Raw genomic sequence first — 27216 nt, 5'->3', positions numbered from 1 at the left:
GGTTGAGAGGTGGACCCGAGATGTCAGATCGCCTGGCAGACAGCCCCAGCTATGTGACTCAGGCAAACCACTTAGCTTTTCTGGGCCCTGGTTAAAACTGGGTATGGCCTTGTAGTTTAAATGCCAATAAAGCTTAATAGGTAAAAACCTGGGTTCTGAAATCAGCCAAGCCTGTGTACAAACCTCACTTCTTCCACATGTTGGCTGTGTGACTTTGGGCAAGTTAATTAACCTCTCTGGGTTTGTTTTCTTTATCTCTATAATGAGGGAATGGAGTGAATACCTAGGCCATAGGTCTGCTGTGAAGATTCAGTTGAGATAATACATTTAAAGTGCTTACCACAGCACCAGGTACATAACAAACATTTGATAAAAGTTAGCCACTATTAGTGTTGTGATTAATTACTGACAGGAAAGCTTTGTAAATTGCAGAACTCTGTATAATGGCTTTTTTTTTTTTTTAAGTATCATGCTGAGAGCTTTATTGAGAGAAGGGTAGGGAGCGTCATCGTAGGCTGGTTTCCCAGCATTAAATTTTTTTTTTTTTTTTTTTTTTTGAGACGGAGTCTCGCTCTGTCGCCCAGGCTGGAGTGCAGTGGCGTGATCTCGGCTCACTGCACCCTCCGCCTCTTGGGTTCAAGCGATTCTTCTGTCTCAGTCTCCCGAGTAGCTGGGACTACAGGCGCCTGCCATCACACCCAGCTAATTTTTAGTATTTTTTTTTTTTCAGTAGAGATGGGGTTTCACAATGTTAGCTAGGATGGTCTCCATCTCCTGAGCTCGTGATCTGCCCACCTTGGCCTCCCAAAGTGCTGGAATTACATACGTGAGCCACCATGGCCAGCCCCAGCATTAATTTAACCAAGGGAGCTGGGTGAGGAGCCGGGGCTGCAGGTCCATCTGCAGGATATGGGTTTTCTGAGCACAGTGTTCATTCAAGGACTACCCGTGGGGAGCTGCCGGAAGCCCCACCAACAGGATTCCGTGGGAGTCAGGCTCTGAAACCCCACCTGGAAGTACCTGTCCCATTTCTCCCAATTCTTCCCTCTCAGGAACCAAGATGGGAAGGTGTGTGGCCTTCTCCTTGGCATCCCTGCCTTCTAGGGTCCCTCGCCCCCACTGCCATGACCAGTCCAACCATACATTTGCCCTGGAAGGCCTCTGGGCAAGGTCCATGTGACAGGCTAGGTGGAGCCAGGCAGGGGCTGGCTCTCGGAGGCTCCCCTCCCACCCAGGCCTGCTTATCGCCGAGGGAGGCCCTGCCCTTAGCGGGCTCTGGGTTTGCCTCCCTTTGCACAGCTGACTTATTTAGAAACCCCTCCTCTGCCTGCTTTGTAAATCAGTGTTTTCTCTGTGGGGTTAGCTGAGAGCAGGTGCTGCTCTCCACCACAAGGAGGGACCCTTAATTCCTGAGCAGGGTGAGGACCAGCATAGGCAAGATGTAGATTTGGGCCAGGCGAGGTGGCTCAGGCCTGTAATCCCAGCATATTGGGAAGCTGAGGCGGGTGGATCATTTGAGGTCAAGAGTTTGAGACCAGCCGGGGCAACATGGTGAGACCCTGTCCCTACTAAAAATACAAAAATTAGCCGGGCATGGTGACTCATGCCTGTAGCCCCAGCTACCTGGGAGGCTGAAGTGGGAGGATTGCTTAACCCCAGGAGGCAGAAGTTGCAGTAAGCTGAGATCCTGCCGCTGCCCTCCAGTCTGGGTGACAGGGAGACCCTGTCTCAAAAAAACAAAACAAAACAAAACAAAAAGTGAGATGTTTTTGGAGCTCTGGGGCAAGCAGTGAGGTCCCAGAAAGGCAACTGACCTCATACTCCGGCTGGCTGGCGCTGCTGGCTTGGGGCTTGGGAAGGGGTGAGGGAGGATCTTTTCTGTTTTGTTTTTTTTGTTTGTTTGTTTTCTTTTTTTTGTTTGTTTTTTGAGATGGACTCTTACTCTGTCACCCAGGCTGGAGTGCAGTGGTGCGATCTTGACTCACTTCAACCTCCAGTGAGGTTCAAGCAATTCTCCTGCCTCAGCCTCCTGAGTAGCTGGGATTACAGGCACACACCACCATGCCTGCATAGAGGGAGGGTCTTTTGACCATATAGTTGATCCCGAAGTTCCAGGTCCCCCAGTCTTGGGGCCCCCTCCAGGCATCTACCCTGCTGTCTTGGGGGCCCTGTTTGGAGAGGCTGCACTCTGGTCCTTGGAAGAAGGAAGCTGAGCTGGGCTTTCCTCCCTGTCCCTCCTTCTCCCTGAAGCTGCCCTGTGGGAGGTGTAAGGATTCACCAAGAAGTTGCATGGGTCTGGCTCTGGTGCCTGGCAGACCGTGGTGGTTAGGTGTGCATTCAGCATTCACGTACCCCGCACACCTATTCTGTGCCAAGCTTGTGCTAGCCATGGGGGACCCTGTAGTGAGCGTGCCAGATGTGGTCCCTGCCCCCACAGAGCTGATGTGCTAGTGGAGAGAGATGATAAGCCCTGAAAACCAACAAGCATGTAACGTCAGTGCTCTAAAGAAAAATACAGCGTGCTTTCCCTTGTGGGATAAGGGAGGCCCGGGAGGGGTGGTTGATTGGTTGGGGGAGAGGGGATGGGGAAGGGCTGATATTTTGTAGAGTGGTCTGGTAAGGCCTTTCTGAGGAGGTGACACTGGAGCAGAGCTCTGAAGGAAGCAGAGGGTGAGCCATGTTAATGTCTAGGGGAAGAGCATTCCAGGCGGTGGGAACAGCACGTGCAAAGGCCCCAGGGCAGGAGTGTGCCTGGCACAAAGACAGCACGGAAATCTACTCAGTTGAAGCAGAGGGAGGAAGAACAGAGGACAGAAGGTCTGGGGAGGCAGACAAGTGGTGTAGGACCTCCTAGGCTGCTATGGGGACACTGACGGTGGGGACTGCCCTGGTGGTGGGAGGCCCCTACAGGGTTTTCAGCAGTGACATGAGAATATTGATGTTTACAGGGCCGGGCTGCTGCCAAGCGCAGAAGAGATAGTGGGGCAGGAGTGGTTGGCACTGCCTGCATCGGGCTCCCTGGGAGCACCAGGAAAGTGGTTGGAGCCATGAGCATGTCCCAGGGTTGCTGAGGGGAACGGGGTGAGGCAGTTTAAGTAAGGGTGACCACAGGTGGGCACGGGTTTCAGGGAATCTGACCGCGATCTTTGTCCTCCCCGCTGCAGCTGAAGCAGGAGATGGGCGGCATCGTGACTGAGCTCATTCGAGACTACAACAGCAGTCGCGAGGACAGCCTGCAGGATGCCTGGGACTACGTGCAGGCTCAGGTGAGGTGGGGCGGGGCTGCAGGAGGCTCTCTGGCCTGGGTGTCCCTGCATTTGGGGCTCTGTGCACCGACATGTCTGGGACTGGCATCTGCAGTGCTCGTGTATGCCTGACAGTTTGTAGGAGTGTGCTTCTGTGGGGGCAGGGCACCCTGGCACCCCAGGGAGCACCACAGCTCCCTGCTCAGGGGGCCCAAAGACTCAGAGGCAGCTTCACAGCTCTGTGCTCCCATTTGTGGCCAGAGAGCATGGGGGCAGTTGTCAGCCCTCTTATCTCAAGCCACACTGGGGAGCGTTGGGACCTCCACCCTGGGTTTTAGGAAACTGGGTGCCAAGGCTGATATGCTGAGAAGTCCCAGTGAAGGCTGCCTCCGGGAAGGGCACTAGCTGGGGAGGTGTTGAGGGAGCCTTCTAGGGCAAAAGGAGTATTCTAGCCAAATCTTGATACTGGTTTCGCCAGTATGTGCACATATGTAAAAATGCACCAAGCTGAATGTGTGCCCATTAGTTCATGTGTATTATACCTCCATTAAAGTGAGAGAGATGGATGGATGGATGGGTGGACAGATGGACGGACGGACTGACCGACTGACCAACAGATAGACTGACCAGGTTCCCAGCCTGTCTCAATAGTGATCCAATGACCACCTGGCTCTCCTTTCTTGTGGTCCCGGATGCTGTGTGTGCCCTTGGCTGGGACCTGCCATCTCTGATCTTCAATCCTGTGAGGGCGCAGAACACAGTGGTCACGTAGGGCCTGTTGACACCTCAGGGGAGGGATGTGGGGTATAAAGGGCATGGGCAGCAGGAGAAAGTGTGACTCTGGGGCACCAGGAGAGTTTGCAGAGAGGACACTCTATCTAGGCAACATGGACATGGCCATTTTCTGAGTGGAGGAAGGGGAGAGCGATGTTTTCTGGCCCTGACAGAGATCAGGTGTGGGGGTCGTGGCAGCTGGAAGTCTTGGTGCATACAAGGAAATGTTTTGGTCGCATATGTAGTTTGACCCACAATTGCTGAGACTTTGCTAATTTTAGCAAAGTCTGGATGTCATCAGTGACATAAACCAGTGCCATCTGACAAGGGACCTGGGAGGAGAAGTGGGTCCCTTGGGAGGTGGTGAGCATCCTACCCTGGAAAGTCATTGGCTGGTTCTAGATGATTCTGATGCTGTCAGATGCTGCTTAGCTGGTGGTAAGTCAGACTCCCAAGGCCTGGAGTGCTAACACTGCCACAGCCGCTAGACCTTTGCTGAGCCTGCTTCCTCATCTATGCAATGGGGCTACTGACCCATGCCGTGTGAGATACATTGTTAAAGCCTGAAGCACTTACGCAGCATTTATTATGTGGTATGTTGGTGGTGATGTTCTAGTCACCATGCACATCCATGGAGACACAGGCGGAGGTGGCATGTGCTGCTGGGGACCAGGTAGAGCTGGAGTCAGGCCAAGGGGTTGCTTGGAAGGAGGCTCTGCCATAGACGGGCCAAGGAGACCTGCCTCATTTTGCTCTGGTGCAGGACGGCCTGTGGGTACCCCCAGCCTTGCAGACCTGTGCACCTCTCAGAGGTGCCAGCCTTTTCTGGGAGAGAAGAGGCAGCCTGGCTGCTGGAACAAGCGCCTGTAAACCTGGATTAGAAACTGCCTGGAGCTGAGCATTTCTGAGTGTGCCTGGCACTCCCCCTGCTGGCCACTGGCTACTGGTCGGGCGACACCCCTCCGAGATAGGAAGGAAGCGGTCCAGGAACTGACCCCTACTGTGACCGTGGCTATCCCGTTGAATCCTCCCAGGAACCCCCAGCATTGCAGGGATTCGCACACAGAGACCTCCTTTAGCACACAGAGCCTGGAAAGGCTTTCTTCTCTCTAGAGCTAGAGTATTTTCTCCTTTAAAATGGCAGAATTGACCAGCTAGCCGAGGTGGCTCACACCTGTAATCCCAGCACTTTGGGAGGCCGAGGCGGACGGATCACTTGAGGTCAGGAGTTCAAGACCAGCCTGGCCAACATGGTGAAACCCCGTCTCTACTAAAAATACAAACATTAGCCAGGCGTGATGGCGAGTGCCTGTAATCCCAGCTACTCAGGAGGCTGAAGCAGGAGAATCATTTGAACCCTGGAGGTGGAGGTCGCAGTGAGCCAAGATCACGCTGCTGCACTCCAGCCTGGGCGACTGAGCAAGACTCTGTCTCAGAAAAAAAAAAAAAAAAAAGGCAGAACTGACCCCGTCTACTTTTTCACTTTTCACTTTTTCTCCTTTTCACCAGGAAGCTCAGAGGCAAATCTCAATTCCTGTGCTAAAGTCAAACAGCCTTTCCTAAGCTTATTGTGCTCCGCACACCTATGCTGGGTACTTTGCCTGCCTCATCCCATTTAGTCCTTGTGATAGCCCTGGGGTTGGGGATTTTAATTATCCCCATTTACAGATGAGGAAATTGAGGCTAGTTTCTAGATGGAGGTTGCTCAGCTGGTAGGTGGCAGGGCTGGGATTGTAACCCAGTAGCCTGACTTTAAACCCTGCACTGTGAACTGTCTGCCATCCATTCTCCTTGTGCCCTGCACACCTGCGCTCCTTCAACTTGAACTTCCTTCCGACTCTGCTTTGTATTTTTGCTGGTCCTGGTTTTGATTTTTCTGCTGTACTTGTAGTTTATGATGGTTTGGCTGGGACCAGGGGCCTGGAAGTGGCATATCTGAGTCTCTGTCCTGGGGAGGCCCTGCCTCTGCCAGGAGGGCAGCCTGCCTGGGGTGAGCCGTGAGCACAAGCAGTCTGTCCCCTGCCTTGCCCAGGTGAAGTGCTGCGGCTGGGTCAGCTTCTACAACTGGACGGACAACGCTGAGCTCATGAATCGCCCTGAGGTCACCTACCCCTGTTCCTGCAAAGACAAGGGGGAAGAGGACAACAGCCTTTCCGTGAGGAAGGGCTTCTGCGAGGCCCCCGGCAACAGGACCCAGAGTGGCAACCACCCTGAGGACTGGCCTGTGTACCAGCAGGTATGCGGGGGGCTGCGGATCGGGGACTGGGCTCCGAGGGCGTTGGGAGCCGTCTGGGCTACTGCTCAGCTCTTCCTTCCTCCATTTAGTTCCTTCCCTTGATTCACCTGTCATTTGTACCTTCATCTACTTCTTTGTTAATATATTCATTCAAGGAACAGGCAGAGCCCTCTTTAGGGGCTTCCAGGCTGGGACTGGGGGGCTTTCGGTGGTTCTGCATGGCAGGACGGGATGGTGCAGAGCGGGGTGATGTGACCGCATTCTCCCCTTGCAGGGCTGCATGGAGAAGGTGCAGGCGTGGCTGCAGGAGAACCTGGGCATCATCCTCGGCGTGGGCGTGGGTGTGGCGGTCATTGAGGTCTGAGCCCCCTCCCCCATCCCTTCTCCATCCCGGGTCCTCCTGGGTTGTCTCTGTTCTGCTGATCTCCTTGGGGAGGTGGTGGCCGAGGGGGCCAGCACCCCATCAGCTTCCAGAGGCCCTCTGGCCTGAGCACTGTCTGGCTGTGTGACCTCAGACAAAGCACTGCCCCTCTGGGCCTCCCTCTGCTGCCTGCGTCACAGGGTGGTTGTGAGGCTCAAGTTGAGGATCCACTTAATCCCCATCTAAACCTGGATGGCGAGGCTGGGGCGTCTGAGGCCGGGACACCCAGCCACCCTCTGACTCTCCGCCTCTCCCCACAGCTCCTGGGGATGCTCCTGTCCATCTGCTTGTGCCGGCACGTCCATTCCGAAGACTACAGCAAGGTCCCCAAGTACTGAGCCAGCTGCTATCCCCATCTCCCTGCCTGGCCCCTGACCTCAGGGCTCCCAGGGGTCTCCCTGGCTCCCTCCTCCAGGCCTGCCTCCCACTTCACTGCGAAGACCCTCTTGCCCACCCTGACTGAAAGTAGGGGGCTTTCTGGGGCCTAGCGATCTCTCCTGGCCTATCCGCTGCCAGCCTTGAGCCCTGGCTGTTCTGTGGTTCCTCTGCTCACTGCCCATCAGGGTTCTCTTAGCAACTCAGAGAAAAATGCTCCCCGCAGCATCCCTGGCGCAGATGGGCTGGACTTCTACCTGCCCTCAAGGGTGTGTATATTGTATGGGGGCAACTGTATGAAAAATTCGGGAGGAGGGGGCCGGGTGCGGTGGCTCACACCTGTAATCCCAGCACTTTGGGAGGCCGAGGCAGGTGGATCACGAGGTCAGGAGATCGAGACCATCCTGGCTAACACGGTGAAACCCCGTCTCTACTAAAAATACAAAAAAATTTAGCCAGGTGCGGTGGCGGGCCCCTGTAGTCCCAGCTACTTGGGAGGCTGAGGCAGGAGAATGGCGTGAACCCGGGAGCGCAGGTTGCAGTGAGCTGAGATTGCGCCACTGCACTCCAGCCTGGGGGACAGAGCGAGACTCCGTCTCAAAAAAAAAAAAAAAATTGGAGGGGAGGGCGTTAGATAAGGCACTCTGGGCTGTCAGGAGGCTGCCTACTGGGTGGGTCAACTTATTTCCCACTATGACATTTATATCTTTGTTTTTTCACAATTATATTGAAGGCAGTGGGAGAGGGTGGGTTTTACCTGATATTAAGGGGTGGCACCCCTTCCCCAGGCCTGATGCAGGTCCATCTAGACAGCTCAGATTAGCCTGGGCCATGCCCTAGGGACAGGGCCTAGGGGAGCTGGGCTGGAGGGGGTCTGCCTGGATGAGGGGATCTGGCTTGGCCCTGAGCTGCTTAGGGACAGGTGAGTCCTTGGGGGCATGGCACAGAGCTGGTCCTGTATTCTCCAGAGTCTGGAGCTGGCCAGCGGCGGGGAGGAGGAGGATGGCTTCTCCTGGGAGAAGGTGGGCTGGCCTTTCTTGGCAAGCTGTCTTCTGGCCCCTGGGGAATGGGGTGGGTGAGGCTGTGCCTTGTAGGGGGGAGAGGGGAGGGGGCTTTGTGTGCACCATTCTGTAAAACACACTCAAGATTCTAAGACTATTAAAGAGGATTTATAACAGTCTAGTCTAGAATGGTAGGGATGCTGCTTCCTGGGGCAGGGGAGGACCCAGGGCAGAGGGTGTGAGCGGAGTGGCTGGGTCTGCTGGAGACTGCTGGACCCCTCACTGCTCTGCCCTCCCACAGGCATCTGCCTCTGCAGCCTGAGCCTTAGGACCATGATGGGCCTGCCTGCATGCTGGGGTGCCTGGAGTTTGATCTGGTGCTAAGAGAGGTATAGATTGTACCTCTCGATTCCTGCTTCTGAAACTAGGGTATGGGTGCCCCCAGAAGCTGCACAAAAGTGGGCTGGTGATGGGGGACAGGGAAGCCACAGGATAAACTTGGCATCGCTTTCTAGAGCATCCGTTTCTGCAAAGATTTGTGGAAGGAAACATTTTCATACTAAAGAAATGTGATGGAGTAAGATATGCAGAATTCAGGGGACTTTTTAAGATGAAATGTGAGACTTTGGGAGGCTGAGGCAGGTGGATCACTTGAGGTCAGGAGTTCGAGTCCAACCTGGCCAACATGGTGAAACCCCATCTCTCCAAAAAATACAGAAATTAGCCGAGTGTGGTGGTGCACGCCTGTAATGCCAGCTACTCAGGAGGCTGAGGAAGGAGAATTGCTTGAACCCGGGAGATGGAGGTTGCAGTGAGCCAAGATTGTGCCACTGCACTTCAGCCTGGGCAACAGAGCGAGAATCTGTCAAAAAAGAAAGAAAGGGAGAAAAAGAAAACGACAAAGAGAGAGAGAGAAAAAAAAGAAAAAGAAGCTTGCTCTTACTTGTGCACGGCTCTGACGACTGAGCCCCAGCATGCCCCTTGCCCGGCGTCATGGAAGTCCAGACGGCACTTGCCCCACCTTCTCCTCTCATTTCTGGAGCCAGTGGGCAGGGGAACTCTTGCCTCCCTGCAGTGGGGCCAGGCGGGGCGGCGGCTAGAGTGGTGTTTCAGCAGGGACCACCAGGCGGCGCTGCAGCCTCAGCCTAGGAGCCCGGCAGAGCCCAAAGGTTCCGTGGTTACTCCCAGTTTCGCCAACGCCGAGCCTGCCGGCGTCCCACTCCAGTGGAAGCACTTGTGAAAATGCAGATTCCAAGGCTCAAGGATTCTGGCGCTGCAGATCTAGGATGGGGACAAGGAATCTGCCTATTTGCACCCCTTTGCGTTGATTGCAGAAGATTCTCAGACCTGGAGTAATGTCTGTCCCAAGCCACATGCTGACCTCCCAGGGAATGTGGCAGCTGAGGAGGTGTCAGCAGTGGGGTCGGCTGTGGGTCCCTCTGTGGCCTTGGTCGCCTCCCTCTGGGATGGGGGGAGGAGAGGAAAATGTCGATGGTTCCACCTGGCCTGACTTCCCTGGCCTCCCACAGCTTCCACCCTCAGGAAGGGTAGCAGAGAGCTCTTGGGTGTCTTTTCATAAATGCTTTCTCACTGGGAGCAAGGGGACCTGAGTTTGAGTCCAGCTCCATCTCCATCTTCCCGTGTGACACGGGGCCTGGCAGGCTGAGGGTGGGCTCAAAGCTGTTTGCAAAATAGAGGACTGAGAAAACGTCAGAAGTTAGCGAAGGGGTGGGCTGCTTCCTCTGCACGTCCATCCTGCCCAGAGCTCACAGCTGGAAGGGGCCAGAGCCAGGATTTGAACCCCACGTATCTGACTTCACAGACCATCCTCCTGGCTCCACTGGCTCCTACCCTTCCAGATTTCCCAGAGCAGCCCTAGGACATGTGGTAGTGTGAGGCTCTGACCCTCACTTTTGTGAAATCTGGTCACTGTGAGCTCTGAGCCTGCTGGGTTCCTCATTTCAACCTCCTGAGGAGCACCCAGTTTCAGCACCCCACTTACTCCCAGCCTGTGAGGTTTTGGGAGGGAGGGAACATAGACCCATGTCTAACACTCAGAATCGTCCCTGCAGCCACTCATCTGTCCCATGCCCATCTGGGGCTTCCATGCCTTCCAGCTGCCCTCCCTGGGCCCTCTGTGGGCCAAGGGCCCTGCCAGGCCCAAAGGACTGGCACATGGGTACCATGTGGAAGAGAGTACAAGAGTGCTCCTTGGCAGTGCCCACCCACAGCTCCCTGGGGCAGACAGGAAGAATGGCTGGAGCAAAGGGTTGCTCTTTGGGCTCCCATGGGAGGTTAGAGACAGTGCCTAGGATGTGTTCAGGGAGCTGGACTTTGGGGGGGCACTGACTGGCATGGCCACTGACCAATGGGTATGGAAGTCAGGCCTGAGCTGGAATAGGATCCTTACGTGTGGATTGGCAGGAGGTGCAGGAGCTCTGAGAGGTTGGGCTGGGAGGGGGGGAATTTTCAACAGGTGTGGAAATATTTCACCATTTTATTCATAATAACTGGTATGGCTGGCTAGGTGAGTACTGCTGAATGGCTAGGTGAGTACTGCTGAAGATACATGTGCACATACATGCATGCACTCTCTCTCTCACACGCACAAACTCGAGGCCCTGAAGGCCTCTGAGGGCTCAGTCCATTTCCGGCTGGGAGGAACCCTAGCTCTTCTCCCCTGAGACTAAGCCATGGGTGGCCCGTAGTGAACAGGGAAAGCCAAGTGTCTTCCTGCCTGGCCTTCCCAGGCCTACACTGCAGAGCCCCCTCTGCCGCTGATCACCATCCTGTCTCTTAGTAGAGCTGCCTCCAGCCTCTGCCCCAGGTCTTCCAGGTGAGCAGGTCCCCCAGGCTGAGAGCAGCTGGGTGTAGGGGAACGCTGGTGACGCTGGAGCATCTAGCCACCAGGTATCTCCTGGGCCAGCACTCCCATCGCCTTTCTCCCCTGCAGAAGGACAGAGACCCAAGTTGCCACGCTGCCTCGGGGCAAATGTCTGGCTGTTCTCTGGGGTCTTTAGAGGCTGTAGGCGAAGGTTTATTCATTTATTCATTCATCCCATGAATACTTAATGGCACAGACTATTTGTGAAGCACAGCTCTAGGATCTTAGGAACAGCAGTGAACACACACAAACCCCCTGCCCACATGGCACCTGCATTCTGATGAGTGTAGAGACTCTTGCACACAACTGATGCACCAGGACACACATGCACACAGCACACCCTGCCACACGTACACAGGTATGTACCAGCACACACTGCTGACTGCTGACAGCACAGTCTGAGCCGAGTGTTGCTTTGGGACCCCTGAGGCCCATCCAAGGCCCCATCCTGTGGAAGGAAGTAGAATGAACAGCGCGTCGAACAAACAGGAAAGTGGGGGGAAGTGCTCATTGCTCAGCCCCGTCCCCTCCAGCCACAGTGCAGGAATCAGCCGTTGCCCTGGCAATCCCCTTCCCAACTGAAATCAAATAGAATCAGAGCAGCTGCCACTGGACATGACGGGCTGTGTGGCTTCACCTCTCTTAGTCTCATCTGGAAAATGGGGACTCTCATTCCTCACTCCCAGTGCTATTGTGGGAGCCAAATGTGGTCTCACAGTGAGCTCATTCCCCAAGCAGCCCATTCCAGGACTGGCCCCAGCTTCAAGGGGAGGTTTCCCATCCCCTGGGGATACCTTCCCTGAGCAGGAGTGAGGCCCACGGGCGGACTTTGGGCCTTGGTGCCTCCGGGGCAGGGATGGCTGATTGGCCCAAGGGGCTGGGGCTGGGGCAGGTAAGACCTGTACTCAGCCTCTTGCCTAGTGGGAAGGTGAGCAGGTAGGAGGGCCATTAGAGGACATTTGAGCTGTGAGCACCCCGGCTCCCAGCTGCCCCCTCTGACATCATTTCCCCAGCACCTGCCTTCTGAGCAAGGGGAATGTCAGGCCCAGAGCCAAGCGCCTCTCCCCAAGTGACCTCAGATGCCTTAAGCAGTAGCCCCTGGGATAGGAGTGGGCTTCCTGCAGGATGCTGGGGGCGGAGGGGCGGCCAGCCGGAACAGCTGGGAGTGCAGAGGGGCTGTGTGGAGGTGGGGAGTGGAAGGAGAGAGCTGGAGAGTCTCCAGCAGCCTCTTGGAGGACTGTGTGGGCCGGGAGGGGATGTTGGTGGCAGCTGATAGGAGTGGAGGGGTCCATCCTCTGCCCTTGCATCACACACCTGGGTGAGCCCAGCTTGGGGCTTCCAGGGTGACAGGGGCCCTGTGATCCCAGCACCCAATCCTCTTGGTCCTGGTTCATAGAGGACTCAGGTGCTTGGGGTGGTGTCTGAGTTCTTTCCATGGGGAAGCTGTCGAGGAACCCACTTGGTGGGTAAGTGGGGGTCTGGTAAAACGGAAGGAGAGAGGCCTGTATTAGTCCATTTTCACCCTGCTGATAAAGACATACCCAAGACTGGGCAATTTACAAAAGAAAGAGTTTTAATGGACTCACAGTTCCACGTAGCTGGGGAGGCCTCATAATGATGGAAGAAGGCAAAAGGCACGTCTCACATGGTGGTAGACAAGAGAAGACAGAGTGAGAGCCAAGCAAAAGGGGTTACCCCTCATAAAACCATCAGATCTCCTGTGACTTATTCACTACCACGAGAACAGTATGGGAGAAACCACCCCATGATTCACTTATCTCCCACTGGGTCCCTCCCACAACACATGGGAATTATGGGAGTACAATTCAAGATGAGATTTGGGTGGGGACACAGAGCCCAACCATATCAAGCCCTTCCCCAGAGGGGCGGGCTCTAAACCCAAGGGAGCCCACAAAGGGGAGGAACAGAGTGGGAGTGAGAACAATGCTACGAGCAGGACTCCAGCTGGGGGAGCTAGGAGGATGAGCAGGGCTGACCCTTTGGGGTGAGGTAGCACTCGCAGCAGGCAAAGAGGCAGCAGGGCAGCAAGAGGAGAGGGCAGGCAGCCACTGTGGAGGGTATGGTAGACCCCAGCAGCCATGGGACCCTGTCTCCTTCCCAATCATCATCATCGTCACAGCAGCCACCATGGATTCAGTATTAAGCTTTAACCCTGACACCCCAACAGTGTAGACACACTTGCTCCCCCCACCCCTTTACAGTGTGGAAACCAAAACTTGGAAAAGCTAAGCTGTTTGCCATAGCCCTGACCCACTACACAATCCATGAGTCATTCACATTGGATTCACAAATCCACTTTCAGGTCCAGAGTCACAGTGACTGAAGAAACTGGGGTTGGACCCTGGGGCCTGTGACTCTGTGTCCTTTCCAATAGTTCTCAAGGCCAATGGGAATGAAGACCCCTCGTTCATAAAAAGAGGAGAGGAGTGGGCCTTTTCTAAGGAGGCACAAGTCCACTAAACCCAACTTTTCCTCCATCAATCTATGCAATAAAGATTTATCAGGTGCCCACTCTATGCCAGGCACTGTGGAAGGAATCAGGGGTCACCAAGGTAAACAAGCTTGTGGAGCTGACAGTCCAGTTGTGGGAGAGGCACAGGGAAAAAACACAAACAGCAGAAAAAGCGCCCCATGTCAGGGACAGAGAGGACAGCAAAGGTGATCAAAGCCCTGTCTCTACCTGCCAGGAAGTGCACAAGGTAAGACAAGCCGGTCCGCAGGCTGGCTGTTGTCCCTTGATGTCCTCATTGCCCGGGGCACTGTGGAGGCTGCCACTCCACCAGGATGTGGAGGAATGAATCCAGTCCCAGGGGCTGACTGGCCCAGAGTTCAAGAGGATGCATGGGAACAAATCACAGTGTGAATGCAAATGAGAACCAGGCACCCCCTACCCACAAGGGGAACTGATCTGGGCCTCCTGTCTATGTGGTCAGGAAAACCTTTTCCAAGAGGCCAGCGGAAACTATCTGTAGCTTGTGATGATCTAAAATGCCTTGTCAGGGATTGCTTAATGAGTTTATTTAACAGACAGCTGGGGCAGAGGGGTTGTCCAGGTGGGCCGTGTGTATTTCCTTCCTCTGAGGACCGAGCGGGGCAAGGACTCCATCCTGCGTCGGTCTATGGGGGATGCAGGTCATGAGACCCCCATGACTCCATCTGTGGGATGCCTGTGCCTGGTCCCATATGGAGTCTGGTTTCCATCTCCTTCAGAAAAGGAATGTGAAGGTGGCAGCCTGGCTCGGACTGGGGAATGGAGAATGAAGTGGGGAAGCCATGTGGGAGAGCAACCAGCTTTCCTGCCAGCGTCACAGGGCAGAGTGAGCAGCTAGGGGGGGAGTCATGGCACTGGGAATTGAGGGACTTGGTTCTGTCTCAGATGTCCCCTAATTAGTTGCATGTGGTCATTGCAAAAATAGTCACATGTATTCCCCTTCCTGTATCTATGCTCTCTGCAACATGACTATGCAGCTAGCACCTCTCTGATGGCTGGTCGTGTGACTTCCTTTGGCTAATGGAATGTGGGGGAAAAAACAGTGTGTCAATTCTAAGCCTAAGTCTCAACAAGTTTTGCACACTTCTCCCCATGTCTTCTCTCTCTCTGCCTCACTCTCTCAAAACCTGCCACTGCCTCATGAAGAAGCCCAAGTTAGCCTGCTGGAGCATGAGAGGCAAGTGGGTCAGTACTCCATCATCCCAGATGACAGCCAACTTACCCCCAGAAGCAGAACCACCACCCTACCTGCAGCCAACTTCAGACGCAAGAGAAGACCAGATGAACCACCTAGCTGAGCCCAACCTAAATGGCTGACACACATAATCATGAGCTAAAGAAATGGTGGTTGTTTCGGGCCCTAAATTTGGGGTTAGTTTATTACACAGCAATAGCTAACTGATAGGATAGGTAATCATAATGACAGCTACCATCTGCTGAAGGCCTGTTGGACACCAGGCCCAGCACTAAGCACTTGACATACATTGCATGAGTCCCCTGACTCATTTAATCCTCACAATAGCCCTGAGAGTTGGTATCTGGATGCACACTTTATAGATAAGAAAACAGAGGCTCAGAGGAGACATGAGTCTGGTCTAAGGTTGCTGAACAGTAAGAGACAGAAATCAGATGAGAACCTAAAGTCTGTCTTCATGGGCTCAGTATCTGAATCTCCCTTCCAGAGAAGCCTTAATGTCAGAGAGAATCAGCATCACTTGAGAGACTGTAATGTATTCTGCACACGGGAGCTGACATCATTAAGAATGTTCTCAGCCTTCCGTCCCCAAGAATTATGCCCTGTCTCACCCTGTTCTTCTCTCACCCCCAGTCAATGCCTCTAATTCCCTTGGGCTTCTGGAGAGCAAGACAAAAGACACAGATGACAGGATAATTTGTTTCTTTTTGATCCCACCTGCTATTTAATCAGTAAATATTTACAGAGGGCCTGCTATGTGCTAATTTCAGAGTGTTCTTTCTTTCATGACACATTTTCTGGGTCCCTATGGTGTGTTCTCACTCAGCCCATGTAGCCCCAACACGAGGGTCATTGGGATTATCCCTGCTTTACAACTGAAAAAACTCTGAGGTTCCAGAGAGGTGAAGTGGCCACCTTGAGGTCACTTAATTAGTAAGTGACCAAAACAAGATTCAACTCCAGGTTTGGCTGAATTCAGGCAGGGTCTCTTCTTACTCTATCACCACAGCTGTGGCTTTTTTAAAAAAGGGATTTTGAAACTTCCCCTGGGCTCTGTGTATGGCAGGTAGGGGGCTGGAAGGTGGAGAGGAGAAAGGCTAGTGGGGCTGTTGGAAAATGTCCTCTGACTCTCAGAGCTGGCTGGCTCCTGGGCTGAGCATGGTGCTCAAGCTTAAGCTCTGGGTAATGCTGTGAGCTGTCCAAGGAGGTCGCATGTCCTGAAGGGAGGAGAAATAGCCACAGGCTCCAGCCTGCTTCCCTTGTGTCCGCAGCTGACAGCCACAGCCATTGCTCATCCCCACCCGCCCCTCTGCTTAGCTGCTGGACCACTGCCATCTTCCACCACCAGGCACTGGGCACTGGGCCCTGGGCCCTACCCCTCCCCGGCTGCACTGTTTACAAATGGGAAATTCAGGGAGAGTCCGCCCAGGCTGTTTTCTCCTCCCAGGGCCATCACGTCTCTGGAGTTGGGGCTTAGCCACAGGTCTCTCAAGGGTCCCAGAGCCCACCCCTAACCCAGGGTTCCTCCTTCAGACTGGAAGCAGGCCCCCACCCAGATGTCCTGACCAGAGTCTAGCTGCATGGAGTCTTCACCAGTGTGTGGGAGCAGGAGGATACAGAGGTGAGAGGCTGAGAGGCCTGGGGGTCTTTTAGGCACCGAGGGAACCCGCTGCCCTGCAATCACACATGGTTGCCTTCCCCTGGGGCAACTTGGGTGCTGGAAATATCCCTGCCCTGGAGGCCCTTACTGGCTGAGAAACCTTAGACCAATCACCTGCCTCTCTGGACCTCTGTCTCCTCATCTTGAAACTGAACAGAAATATTCTCAGAGCCACATAACCACACAGACACCAATATGAATTTATTAAGTGTTCAGCAATTTGCACACATGATCTTAGCTATTCCCACAACAACCTGAACTCTTAGTGAGGTTAAGTAACTTGCCCAGGGTTAGGGTGAGTGAGTGACCACAAAAGGTTTGGACTCAGCCACCCTGACTCCCAGTCCAGGGGCTCAGCCTCGTGGCTACCAGCCTCCTTTCTCAGGGTGGGTCATACTCGCAAATGCACGGACACCCTGCCCAATTCATGGGCTGCAGGTCAGGTCATGCTCCACACTGGCTTGCTTGATGCCCTGGATGAAGTTGCTGACCCCCGGGGTCTCCTAGTGCCCTAAACTCCTCTGCGTATCTCCATCATCAATGAGCTGTGCTCCTCTGGTTCCTGGAACAATCTCCCTTTTTTCTTCCACCTAACTCCTGCTCCTCCCTCAGATTCGCCTTCAGGGAGCTCCCCAGACCACAGCCCCAATGACAGAGGTGGCCTTGCCCTCCTGCCACCCTCTCTGTGGGGAGGGCCTCCCCTGTGCAAATGCCTGGTCCAAGGGTTCAAATCCAGACTCTGCCCTCTCTTTTAGTCCCTCCTCTGGGAAATGAGCATAATAATGGTCCCAACCACATAGGGTTGTTTCCAGGACTAAGTGATTTAACACAGGTTCAGGCTTAGAAAAGCTGTCAGGTTTTTAAAAGATGTCTAGAGTTTAGGCACTCAGCATGGCCCAGCGTGTGACACGCCGTTGTAGGCTTTCCTATGATACAGCCTCTAACAAAATTCGGTGTCCTGAGTCCCTGGCAATAGAATTGTTTACTTTTATGCCAAGATGATCCAGAAGCCACTGAAATCTGCATGTGGCATGTGCCCAGGCAGAACCCGCAGTTCTTATGAGGTTGTCTAAAATGAAAACACACATCAGCAAGGCCCATGGTGGTCCCGCACGTGCTGAATGTATCTGGGAAAGGAGTTGACGTGCTTTCCTTATGGTGGAGCAGGAAATTGTTGGGAAAGTGTTGAAGGCACAAGCACAGTGTGTTTAGTTCAGAAAGCTAAAGAAAAACAAAATGAAGCCTTTTTGAGTAATTACAAAAAAGAAAAATTCTGTGGATGTGGAACAAGCTCTCCATGCCCAATGGGCATTTTCCCCCCAAAAGGCGCTCTCCTGATAGTCAATTATCATTGCTGGTTGAAGTCTGTGTCTTCTCCGCTGAACCCTAAGTTCCTCGAGGGCAGGGAGGGCTTCTGGTTCATTCCTTGCCCTGTCCCCAGCTTGGAGCATGTGCCTGGCATATAATAAGCATTTAATGCATATTTGTTGGATAAATGAATGAATGAATATAAGGGGCCCCATTGTTAGTAGCAGAATGAAATAATGTGATGCAGAAAAGAACTCAGGCAACGTTGAGTTCTTTTAGAGAGGAGTCCCGTACTTGTCTGACCTAATAATCAGCTGTGCCTTCTGCTAGAAATCCAGATTCTGGGGCCCCAGCCCTGGAGATTCTGGCTCTTTGGGTCGGTTTGGGGGGTGCTCTGGAAATCAGGGCTTTTTTTTTTTTGAGACAGAGTTTCGCTCTTCTTGCCCAGTTCTTGCCCAGGCTGGAGTGCAATGGCACCATCTCGGCTCACCACAACCTCCGCCACAACCTCCAGGTTCAAGCGATTCTCCTGCCTCAGCCTCTTGAGTAGCTGGGATTACAGGCATGCACCACCATGCGAGGCTAATTTTGTATTTTTAGTAGGGATGGGGTTTCTCCATGTTGGTCAGGCTGGTCTTGAACTCCCGACCTCAGGTGATCCGCCCACCTCGGCCTCCCAAAGTGCTGGGATTACAGGTGTAACCCACCACACCTGGCCGGAAATCTGGGCTTTTAAAAGTACCTCCATTGATTCAGATACATGGGCAGTTTGAGAAATGCTGGCTTAGAGCAAAGCTTGGAGAGGAGAAAAGTGAATATACTGCTTACCTGTCTCAGAGGGTTGGGCCGGGGGTTCCTCCTGTCTGAGATAGAAGGCAGAAGGAGAGAGACCTGGCAGGCTTCCTGAAGGAGGAGGCATGGCGGCAGTGTCGAGGATGGGTGCCAGTCTTCCAGGGAAGGAAGAGGAGAGGTGGAGGGGTGTTGCCACCAGTGGCCCAAAAGGATGGGGCTCCACCCTCCAACCTCACAATGACCACCTCTAGAAGTTGGAGGAAGGTGGCTGCAGCCCCAGCATGTGACAAGGGTTCTATGAATCAGGATGCCCCTGGGGGAAAGGACACCCTGAGCATGATGTCCTCTGTCCACTCTGCTTAGGAGGAAATGTGGGGCAGCACTTTCTAAAGGAGGCCCAGTCAAGACAAAACCTCAGGCCTGGGATTAGCCCAGCAGGCCTTGCCTGGAGGTGGCACCCTAGGCTCTGGAAAGAGAGCTGCCCCAGCCTAGAAGGGCTGGGGGAAGGAGAAGAAACAGGGGTCGATGATGGTCAGCAGCATGTCCCATTTCTATCATGATGCAGAGGAGGGGTGGCCAGTCTGGAGTCACATGGCAGGCATTAGGACTAGAACTCAGTGAGGACATTTGGAACATAAAATGCCCATCTCACTGCTTCCCACCTCCTGCGCACAGGCGGGCCATTAGCCTGTTTTTGGCCCAGCACAGGTGGGGAGGAGAGAAGGCAGCGAGAAGAACATTTTTTTTTTTTTTTTTTTTTGAGATGGAGTTTTGCTATTGTTGCCCAGGCTGGAGTGCAATGGCACAATCTCAGCTCACCACAACCTCTGCCTCCCAGGTTCAAGCGATTCTCCTGCCTCAGCCTCCTGAGTAGCTGGGATTACAGGTGTGCACCACCATGCCAAGCTAATTTTGTATTTTTAGTAGAGACGAGGTTTCTCCATGTTGATCAAGCTGGTCTTGAACTTCCGACCTCAGGTGATCTGCCCGCCTTGGCCTCCCAAAGTGCTAGGATTACAGGCGTGAGCCACTGTGCCTGGCCAAGAGGGACATTTTATAGTTGGATATTAGCTATGAACTTGGGCCTCATGAAGTCCAGCCCCCAGGAAAGCTGTTGTAAACTGGGGTCTTTGTTTATGTCTGTGTGCGTGTGCATGTGTGCGTGTGTGTGTGTGTGTCCACATGTATGCTATGGGGCTCCTGAGTGTGTACAGGGATGTTATTGTTTCTTTACCACTGTATCCTGAGTGCATAGCGCAGTGCCTGGCATGCAGTAGGTGCTCAGCAAATGAACAGGTGAGTTCCAACATGTCCATATATGTGTTGTCAGATGAAACTCAGATCTGTAGGACCCAGGGAGCCTCCCCAGAGCTCCGGAGAGGGCAGCACTTGCACAACCTTAGAGTTCAGGCTGTTTTGAGAGACAGGAAGGATTTGCAGGCAGGAGACCGAGAGCTACCCTGGACAGCCAAAGGTGAACCGCATTCACCAGGCCCTGGAGGAGAGAGAAGGCAGGAGACACAGCAGGTGCCAAGGCTGAGAGGTGTGAGATGGGCAAGTCCAGAGCAAAAGGGTGCACTGGGGTTAGACTGCAAGAATCAGCAAAGACGCCCAGTTACAGCTTGAGCAGCCGAGTATGCTGAAGCCTGTATTTCCTGGGCTTGGAGACCATGGGGAAGGAGTGCAGCTGGGGGCAGATGAGGGGTCCTATTATGGAATAAGAGCCATGGTGGAAGCTTGGGCCGAGAACAGGCTGATGGCCCGACTGTTGAGGGTGTCAGAAGCTCAAGTGACTAGAGAGAAGGAGACATTTGGTCAAAAGGATTTCTTTGGAGGGAGATCTGGGGATGCTTAGATTTCCAGCCCCTATGAGGGGCTGTTTTGGAAATGCTTGCCCCTCTCATGGCTTCGTTAGAGCTTCCCAGTGGATTATGAGAAGATGGTAAAGTGTCCCTACAGTGAGTTGGGGACGCAGAAGCCTAGGCAAAGTTGGCTCCCACCAGGAAAATCTAAAAGGGCCAGCAAGGGACTGCTATCTGCTAGGAATAAGCAGAAGATGGATCTGAGGTGGGATTGGCTGGGATTCCCCAGAGTTCATCAGAGTGCAGAAAACAAGTATATTTTCTGGGGTCCAAACATGGGCCTGGTCTGCCAAGAAGTTTCACAAAACACAGCTCTTCCTCCTCCTCCTCTTCAGAATTATGTGGACAAGTAAATCTGGGAAGCACTGCAGCAGAGCATGAGTGTGGGGTGGACATGGAAAGCCAGGGTTAGAGCGGGCAGCAGTCACCTGCAGGATGCCCCTGGCCCGCGGTGTGGGAAGTGCAGCCAAAGGCTCCTGGGACAGGAAGGAGGCGTCCAGAAGAATCCACAGAGTCAGCCCTGCCCCCTGCCGGGCCCTGTGAGCAGAAGCCATCCCACAACAGGACCAGTGAGACAAAACCTTTCCTTCCCGACTCCTCTCCCTTTTGGGCTATGCTCTGGCAGCCCCTGGAACTGCAAATACAGAGTGAGTGTCCCTTATCCAAAATGTCTGGACCAGAAGTGTTTTAGATTTGGGATGTGTGTGTGTGTATATATATATATATGTGTATATATTAGACAGAGTTTCACTATTGTTGCCCAGGCTGGAGTGCAGTGGCACGTTCTCAACTCACTGCAACCTCCACCTCCCAGGTTCAAGTGATTCTCCAGCCTCAGCCTCCCAAGTAGCTGGGATTACAGGCATACGCCATCACGCTCAGCTAATTTTTGTATTTTTTAGTAAAGATGGGGTTTCACCATGTTGGCCAGGCTGGTCTTGAACTCCTAGCCTCAAGTGATCCACCCACCTTGGCCTCCCGAAGTGCTGGGATTACAGGCATTAGCCACCGTGCCTGGCCAAGATTTGGGATATTTTTGGATTTGGGAATATTTACAGATACATGATGGGATATCTTGGGGATGGGACCCAAGCCTTAAACACAAAATTTATTTATGTTTCATATGCATCTTCTACACATAGTCTGGAGGTAATTTCTAGACTATTTGAAATAACTTTGTGCATGAAACCAAGTTTGTGCATATTGAACCATCAGAAAGCAGAGGTTAGGTGGAATATTCTACACTCGTAGTGTCATGCCATGGGTACTCAAAAAGGTTTGAATTTTGGAGCATTTCAGATTTTGAATTTTTGAATTAGGGATGCTCAGTCTGTAGCAACATGAGGGAAGAGGGGCATGGAGCAAGGGCATGTGCAGGGGCAAAGTAGGTCCAAGCCCCTTGTCCAGCTTGCTGCCTGCAGAGGGCAGCAAGGGCAGAAAGAAGGGTCAGCTTTGAACCAAGTTCAAAGATGCAGTTACTACCTCGGACCAGACACTTTTAATGCCAACCTGACGCCGTATTTGCAATTTAAAGTGACCTAAGAGTTTTTATCACCTAACCGGGGGCAGAAAACTTGTGGGGCTGCCCGAGTTTTCATCCAGGAATGGGGGGACGAACTTCCACCACAGAAGGAATCGTAAAAAGTTAAAAAAAAAAAAGTGTTGGGTGACAAGAGTAAAGTTGTTTTCCCTTTCGCCTGATTTTGCTTATCTAATGCACTGGTTTCTGTCATTACGGCTGTGAATCTGTCTCCCCTACTAGAATGTGGGCTCCTGAGGGCAGGCCCCTGTCAGATTTGGCTGTGTCGCTCCAGCATCTGGCCCAAGGCTGGGTATTTGATAAACCTCAGTAGATGCTAATTTTCTCTCTTCTTTCGCCTGACTCTGGGTGTTTATAAGAGGTGGCATCATGTTCAGAGGGTAGCCCAGGGTCTCACGGATGTGGACAGAGATTTGGCCCATCCCTCGTGGCTCCTCCAAGCGTCAGTCATGTAAATCAGTCAGGCAATCCATCTGCCAGTGACGGGACTCAATGGTCAGGCGGTCAGACAGTTGGGCATTGATCAGGGCACGGCTGGCCGCCAGCCTTGCCAGTCAGATGGACAGACAGTCCGAGGATCACTCTGCACCCAATCTGATACAGACACCGCTTTGCAGGGTCCCCTCCCAGCATGCCAAGAGTGTCTCTCCTCTCCCAAAGTCCCCCCCCTGCCCGGGAGGCCTGGTCTGGGGTGCTCCTGGCAGGGTGCCCGTCCCTGATCGCTGACTTGGCAGCCTCCTGGATGCTGGCTCCAGCGATGCCCCTCCTCCTTCCCCTCCCTCCCCAGGTGGGAGCTTCAGGCTCTGCCAAAGCATTACTAAGCCCGGCGGTGACGTCACCCTCCCTGGTCCCACCTCGCCCCGGCCGGCTTACCCTTCACCCCTGGCTGCCCCCGTGAGAATGACACATCCTGGGTGGGGGAGGGGCTGTGCCCTGGGACGAACGTGAAGATCCTCCCCCACCCAGGCTCCTCGGTGGGTGGGATCTGGTCTGACGCTTCCCCAGCTGGAGGCTGCTCAGCTCCAGCAGTTATAGTCCTGGATACCCAGCCAGACACACCCCAATGCACACTGAGGCTCTTCCCCTCACCAGCAGGGTGGCCCTGGACAAGGGACTTTATCTCCTTCAGCTTCATCTCGGATGATAATAGGACCTGCCTCCGGGGGCGAGTGAGCGGGTGTGAGGCTTCAATGAGACCATGCACCGCAAGCCCCTGCCCCACTTACAAGGGGACCTTCAGTCCATCTCAGTTGCCTGTGGGGTGTTCACTCCGAATTCCTCAAGGTCCATTTCAAAGCTAAATGGCTGGTCCTTTGCTGTCAGCGTTAGCTGAAAGACAAGGACTTTTCACCAATGCTGTCAAGCCGCGAGGTCAACACCCATTTCTTGGGATCACTGCAGCCATCCCGCGGTGTGGGGGGCCACGTGGGAGTGGGCCTCGGACCTTGCTGCCCACGGAAATTCTAAGCACTCCTCACTTTGATTGCAGCGATTTTCCCTCCTCAGTGTGGCCAAAGGCCCAATCCCAACTCCCAGCCCTGGCTCTTCTCTCTTCTTCCCAAATAAATACCTGAATGGAGGTTTTATTCAGGAACAACCTTGAAGTACAACCAGGCCATCAATCTCTATCCCCCAGCACCTGGGGTCTGGAGCCCCAGAATTCAGAATGCTGAAGGTTGGTTGGCTTGGCATTGGGAGGAGGAAAGCTTTCCTCCCATTCCTCCAGGGAGATCAGAAGGCAGCAGGGTCTGCTGTGATCTGCCCTGCCCAAGATCTCTGTCTGACCAGTGGAAGATCACCCGGGCTGCCCCAGCAGGTGCCAATGAACCAACACTTCAAGGGTGTCCCTCAGAACATTAGTCTTGCCAGGTGCTTCACAAAACCCACACCTACACACATCACCACCACCAAAAATCACATAATAGTAGTAAGAGTTATGTGGCTTGCTCAAGGTGGAGGGTCTATAAGAGAATTCCTCATGAAGTTGGGATCTTACAGAACTCAATTCCTAGTGTAAGGGTAAAGAATAAATAACTCCAGCAGGGTGCGGTGGCTCACACCTGTAATCCCAGCACTTTGGGAGGCTGAGGTGGGTGGATCACCTGATGTCAGGAGTTCGAGACCAGCCTGATCAACATGGTGAAACCCTGTCTCTAATAAATACACAAAAAAAAAAAAAAATTAGCTGGGTGTGGTGGTGGCACATGCCTGTAATTCCAGCTATTCGGGAGGCTGAGGCAGGAGAATTGCTTGAGTCTGGGAGGTGGAGGTTGCAGTGAGTCGAGATCAAGCCATTGCACTCCAGCCTGGGTGACAAGAGCGAAACTCCACCTAAAAAAAAAAAAAAAAAGCATAAATAACTCCACTGCACAGAGGGGGAGCAAGGAAATGTATCCATCTTAAGCATGACATCATGTGGAAGAGGAAAAATGTCTACAATGAGAATGCAGAAGCATAAGCCAGCCCTGATGTGCCTTTGCACCTGAATTGGTGCTACCTATGTGCATCAATAAACTTCCAGTAGAGATTTCAGTTTAATGTAGTCCAGGTTGGTAATGCTCAAACGTGATGTGCAGGATCAAATATAAACTCTCTCTGGAGGGATGTAATTGTAAAGACTCCTACAGATAATGTTCCAGGAAATAAGAGGTCTCAATAGAAAAATTATAAAACACACAAAGAAACGAAATACCACGAATGAGAGTCAGCATAAACAACAGACAGGAGAATCAGACCAGAAAAGACATGTGACATTGAAATTGGATGCAAAATATAGGATGTTTCAAAAATAAGAGAAGCTTGAAAATATGAACAAGTAACCAGAGCCTGTACAACAAAATGGATTTGGAAATTAATCAAATGAAACTTTTATTTTTTATTTTTTAGATGGAGTTTCGCTTTTGTTGTCCAGGCTGGAGTGCAATGGCACCATCTTGGCTCACTGCAACCTCTGCCTCCAGGGCTCAAGCGATTCTCCAGCCTCAGCCTCCTGAGTAGCTGGGATTACAGACGCCTGCCACCAGGCCTGGCTAATTTTTTGTATTTTTAGCAGAGATGGCGTTTCACCATGTTGCCTAGGCTGGTCTCAAATTCCTGACCGCAGGTGATCCACCTGCCTCGGCCTCCCGAAGTGCTGGGATTACAGGCATGAGCCACCACACCCTGCCAAATGAAACTTCTAGAAATGGGAAATATAGTCATTGAAATGGCAGGATTCAAAGTATGGGTCAAATAAGAGTACATACCTGTGGAGACAGAATTAGTAAAATATGAGGCGAAACTGCAGAAATTATCCTGAATATAGTTCAAAGTGAAAAAGAGTTGGAAAGTAGAAAAGAAAAGTAAAAGATGTGGAGGATAGAGATCTGACGTGTTAGTCAGAATACTAGAAAGAGAAGAGGGAAAGTATGGGAAGAGGCAATATTTGAAGAGATGGTAACTGAGAGTTTTTAAGAATTGTCAAAAGACATCCAACCTTAGACCCAGAAAACTCAGTAATTTCTAAACACTAAAAATAAGAGGAAATCCACCACTATACACGTTAAAGTGAAGCAGCAGAGTTAAGAAAGAGAGATTGTCATCCGTAAGTGAACTCTAAAAAAGTTGATCTCATAGAAGTAGAGTAGAATAGTGGTTGTTAGAGGCTGGGGAGGGTAGGGAGGAGGGATGAATGAGAAGAGATTGGTCAATGGGTACAAAGTTACAGTTAGGAGAAGTAAGTTCTAGTGTTCTGTTGCACAATAGGGTGACTATAGTTAACAATAATGTATTGTATATTTCAAAATAGCTAGAAGAGAGGATTTTCAATGTTCTCACCACAAAGAAATGATAAATGGTGATGGATTTGTTAATTACCCTGATTTGATCATCACACAATGTTTACATGTATCACAACATCACATCGTTCTCCATAAATATGTACACTTATTATGTGTCATTTAAAAAGAAATTATACTTTGAAGAAAGAGATCATAAAAGCAGCCAGCAAGACCAAAAAAAAAAAAAAATCACATGAAACAGCCTTTAGACAGGTGGCTGACTTCTCAGCAGCAACAATTCAATTCAGAAGACAGTAGAATAATATTTTTAGTGTATTTTAAATTTATATTGCTGAAATAAAATAGTTGTTGACCTAGAATTCTGTATCTGGTGAATCCACATTTCAAGAACAAAGATGTAATAGAGGGGCCGGGCATGGTGGCTCATGCCTGTAATTCCAGCACTTCCGGAGGCAGAGGTGGGCGGATTGCTTGAGCTCAGGAGTTTGACACCAGTCTAAGCAACATGATGAGACCCCCTGTCTCTACAAAAAAAAACAAAAATTATCTGGGTGTGGTGGCGCATGCCTGTAGTCCTTGCTACTTGAGACGCTGAGATGGGGAAATCATCACTGCACTCCAGCCTGGGTGACAGATTGAGACCCTGTCTCAAAAGGGGAAAAAAAAGAAAACACTGAGTTTACCACAATGGACCTCACTAAAGTTGGTCTAAAGAATATTCTTCCTAAGGTCAAGAACAGATAAGGATGTCTGTTATCACCAATTCTATTTAACATTGTACTGGAGATAGTACCCAGGAAATTAGGCAAGAAAAAAATTAAAGAAGTAAAACTATCTTTATTTGCAGATGATATGTTCCTCCATATAGAAAATGGTAAAGAATCAACTAAAGAACTATTAGACTAATAAACAAGTTTAGCAAGGTTGCTGGATACACGATCAATGTATACAGATAATTGTATTTCTATACATTAGCAATATATAATCTGAGAAAAATGGATTTAAGAAAAACATTTCCACTTGCAATAGCATTAAAAATAATTTAAAAAACTAAAGAATACATTTAACAAAAAAAGAGCAATGCTTGCACCCTTAAAACTGTAAAATATGATTGAAATAAATTAAAGGAGACCTAAATAAATAGAAAGATTGCTTCTGTTCATGGACTGGAAAATTTAATATTATTAAGATGGAAATGCACCCCAAATTGATTTACAGATTCAGTGCCACCCCTATCAAAATCCCAGCTGGCTGTTTTACAGAAATTGATGAGCTGATCTTAAAATTTATATGGAAACATAAAGGACCAAGAATAGATAAAACAGACTTGAAAAAGAACAAAGTTGGAGGACTCACACTTCCTGATTTTAAAGCTTACTACAAAGCTGAAGTAATTAGGACTGTAGTCCTGGCAAAAAGATTGACACAGAGATCAATGGAAGAGAATTGAGAATCCAGAAATAAAATCATACATTATGAAAAAGGGTGGATGCCAAGACAATTCAATGGGAAAACATATTCTTTTCAACAAATGGCACTAGAACAACTGGATATCCATATGCAAAAGGATGAAGTTGGATTCTTTCCTTACACCATGCACTAAAATTAACTTACAATGGATCATAAACCTAA

At 51.6% G+C, this 27216-nt stretch overlaps 1 protein-coding gene across 2 annotated transcripts in view; it reads left to right on the top strand.

The window, feature by feature from the left end:
* CD82 (CD82 molecule) overlaps positions 1-8233 on the top strand; it is a 54964-nt gene extending 46731 nt beyond the window's left edge. For both annotated transcript variants that reach the window (XM_054439508.2, XM_054439509.2), the window contains exons 7-10: positions 3165-3266; positions 6052-6255; positions 6530-6613; positions 6937-8233. In XM_054439508.2, the coding sequence (XP_054295483.1) occupies positions 3165-3266; positions 6052-6255; positions 6530-6613; positions 6937-7014 (468 nt within the window). In that variant the 3' untranslated portion in view covers positions 7015-8233. The remainder of the gene's footprint in view (positions 1-3164; positions 3267-6051; positions 6256-6529; positions 6614-6936) is intronic.
* The last annotated feature ends 18983 nt before the right edge of the window (positions 8234-27216 follow it).

Source organism: Pongo pygmaeus, chromosome 9 (genome assembly GCF_028885625.2).
Source record: "Pongo pygmaeus isolate AG05252 chromosome 9, NHGRI_mPonPyg2-v2.0_pri, whole genome shotgun sequence".
Taxonomy (NCBI): Eukaryota; Metazoa; Chordata; class Mammalia; order Primates; family Hominidae; genus Pongo; species Pongo pygmaeus.
This window is presented reverse-complemented; position numbering and strand designations above follow the sequence as displayed.